The following is a 2,968-nucleotide window of genomic DNA, read 5'->3' as shown; positions in this document are numbered from 1 at the left end:
GCGTGGATTTTTTAAAGAATATTTTATTTTATGCGTGGATTTTTTAAAGAATATTTTATTTTATGCGTGGATTTTTTAAAGAATATTTTATTTTATGCGTGGATTTTTTAAAGAATATTTTATTTTATGCGTGGATTTTTTAAAGAATATTTTATTTTATGCGTGGATTTTTTAAAGAATATTTTATTTTATGCGTGGATTTTTTAAAGAATATTTTATTTTATGCGTGGATTTTTTAAAGAATATTTTATTTTATGCGTGGATTTTTAAAGAATATTTTATTTTATGCGTGAATTTTTAAAGAATATTTTATTTTATGCGTGGATTTTTTAAAGAATATTTTATTTTATGCGTGGATTTTTTAAAGAATATTTTATTTTATGCGTGGATTTTTTAAAGAATATTTTATTTTATGCGTGGATTTTTTAAAGAATATTTTATTTTATGCGTGGATTTTTTAAAGAATATTTAAAAACATTAATTAATTTTTTTTTTTTATTTTTAGGCGAAGGTCATTTAAGGCTGTTAGACCTAAAAGATACATTGAAAAATTAGGAGTCTACAGAAGTCCCACGCATCCAACCATTACGCTACGTTTCATGGGTGGTTAAGCGGATCTTCATTCGTATTAGGCCAAAAAAACAACATCCTAATACGCCTGAAGATCGGCTTAACCACCCGTGAAACGTAGCGTAATGGTTGGATGCGTGGGACTTCGGTAGAGTCCTAATTTTTCAATGTATCTCTTAGGTCTAACAGCTCAACTCGAAAGAGAATTTATTTATTAAATTCATTCAATTCATTAAACACATTATTTGGTAATCCCTGGCTTATAAGTGTTGTTGTTACATATGCATCCATCTTACCTACTGAGCGTATAATTGCTGTCGAAGCGTATACGCTCCCTTCTTAATTGGATTAAAAGAGTTTTTGAAGTAGTTTATTTTTATTTAATTACTTTATACTTTATTTTGTACTTTACTTTCACAGAAAATTTATTTATTTTCTTAATTTTTTCATCATCCATTGTCTCCAACATAACTCTCCGCCAAACACCACACTGCTGCAAGTCAAACCAATCACAACTATCATCCAAACCCAAAATAAATCGCTGGCATTTAAAACCTTTTGATCCTCCGAGGGATTTAAATTGCGTATTGAGATCTGTTTCGTTTTTAGCATATCCCAAAATAAGCTACCATGCCATGCATCCACCAAACCCGCCGAATGGACACGATGTATTAAGGAATTTAAAGCATCTTTATAAGGTGAATTATACTGCAGTCGAAACCCCCATGGCACCATGCTGAAATATTTCATTGTCTCGGGAGTGTGAAACAGCTGATGGGAACTATATTTCTGTTGACGCCATAACAATTCATAGCTTGACGTGGTGGCATAATAACAATAGCTGGTGTTCAGTGTGCGGCGCATTTCATGGACATAGGTAGCGTTGTTGGTAAAGACCACTAACTGCAGATAGGGAAATATCCAAACCCCCTCGTTTGCATCTGCAGCATTGAAGAGTACCTTCTTGTTGGAACGTAACAAGTCTTCATAGTTATTGATTTGTGGATGATGCGGTGGCCAGGTAAAATAGGTGTTAATATTTGCCGCAAATTCTGTGGCCATATAAAGGCCATAGAAACCTATTAGGAGATATAGCAGTTTTAAACTTTTCGTTGGTTTGGGTCGTGTGTCAAATGCTTGACCCAATACCCCTGGCCAAACGTTGGGGTTGACTAAAAAATCCCATGGATTTTTCATAGCACTCCAGCAGTAGTCAATGAGACCATGCATTAGGGAGAAAATCAAACCCAATATCATGTAACAGCCGAAAAAGTTTAAACTCAGTAAGGCACCAAATATTTCCGGCATTGTTAGCGTTTCACTCAGCGGGACCATTAGCACTATTTCATTTATATCATAGGTATCGGAAACATTTCGCCATTCATCATCAATTGTTCCAGGTTGCATGCCCATGGGTAAATCCAGTTTATTTTCACCCACTAGCTGATTTATTATGGTAAAATGGGTTTTATTGCCTACTTTTAGGGGATATAACATTTGCAATGTGGCATTATAGCGTTCGGCAAATAACATTATTAATCTGGCCACAAAACCATTCATTTGGAAATTTCCCTTGGGGTCGGTATAGACCATACTTCTTCCTTCTGTCTGCTCGATAAAGGTCTTCAGGGTTTTGTTGTGTAAATTTAACCATAAAGGGGGATAGTAGGAGGCTTCTTTTAGGGTCCAATTCTGCCAGTGATATTTGGGGAAGGGAATTAATTTTCTTATGATCATTTCCGTGGGCTCTTTTGAGGGGAACATTAGGAGCACGTTTGTCATCCGATATAATTCTAATTGCTGGCTCAATAGCTCTTCAGAGCATGGGGAATTTTCAGAATTCTTCCCAGCTATTAAAATTCGACTTTGGCGCATATAATCCAATAGTTCCGCAGCGTTCTTTAGCATTTCTCGGCAATCTTGTTCTGTTTCCATTCCGTATAGAATTAACAATATCTCCGAGTTGTAATAATCCTTATAAAGAAAGTTGGATTTCTTTGTGAGTACCAGTTTTGGTAGTTCGCTTTGATAGACTTCCTCCGTAAGCTGTTCTCTTCTACTATCATCAGGATGCATTATTACTAAGGAGTCATATTGTTGTTCTTTGTAAATATTTTCTAAAATGTTAGACGTGTTCCACCAGCTAACATCTCTTTCACCAAATGCAGTTCTTGAAACATTTTTAAGTTCCTGGCCAACAACCGAATGCGTGAGAGCAAATATGACTATACTTTTCCAAAATCTCATTGTGACTGAAAAAGAAAAAAGAAGCAATTTGGTCTTCAAGTATCTTTGTAAACAAAAAAAATCCTTTGCTATTTTTGTGTTTCAAAAAGTTTGCCACAGAAGCGATAAAATCGAAAGTAAAGTAAAATTATATACCAAAGGAATAATGTGA

The 2,968-nt window shown here is 34.5% G+C and overlaps 1 protein-coding gene across 1 annotated transcript; it reads right to left on the bottom strand.

The window, feature by feature from the left end:
- Window positions 1-999: 999 nt before the first annotated feature.
- On the bottom strand, window positions 1,000-2,738 carry LOC141392097 (uncharacterized). Its single transcript, XM_073965054.1, has one exon. The coding sequence runs from the start codon at window positions 2,644-2,646 to the stop codon at window positions 1,000-1,002; it is 1,647 nt and encodes a 548-aa protein (XP_073821155.1). The 5' UTR covers window positions 2,647-2,738.
- Between the last annotated feature and the right edge of the window lie 230 nt (window positions 2,739-2,968).

The sequence above is a fragment of the Musca autumnalis genome, unplaced genomic scaffold, assembly GCF_047663935.1.
Source record: "Musca autumnalis isolate F117 unplaced genomic scaffold, ASM4766393v1 scaffold_2, whole genome shotgun sequence".
Taxonomy (NCBI): Eukaryota; Metazoa; Arthropoda; class Insecta; order Diptera; family Muscidae; genus Musca; species Musca autumnalis.
The sequence above is the reverse complement of the archived record's forward strand: the minus strand, read 5'-3'. Positions and strand labels throughout refer to the sequence as shown.

Bases quoted from the DNA above. Each gene is read 5' to 3' on its own strand.
- LOC141392097 (XM_073965054.1), bottom strand. From the start codon at position 2,646: ATGCATCCTGATGATAGTAGAAGAGAACAGCTTACGGAGGAAGTCTAT.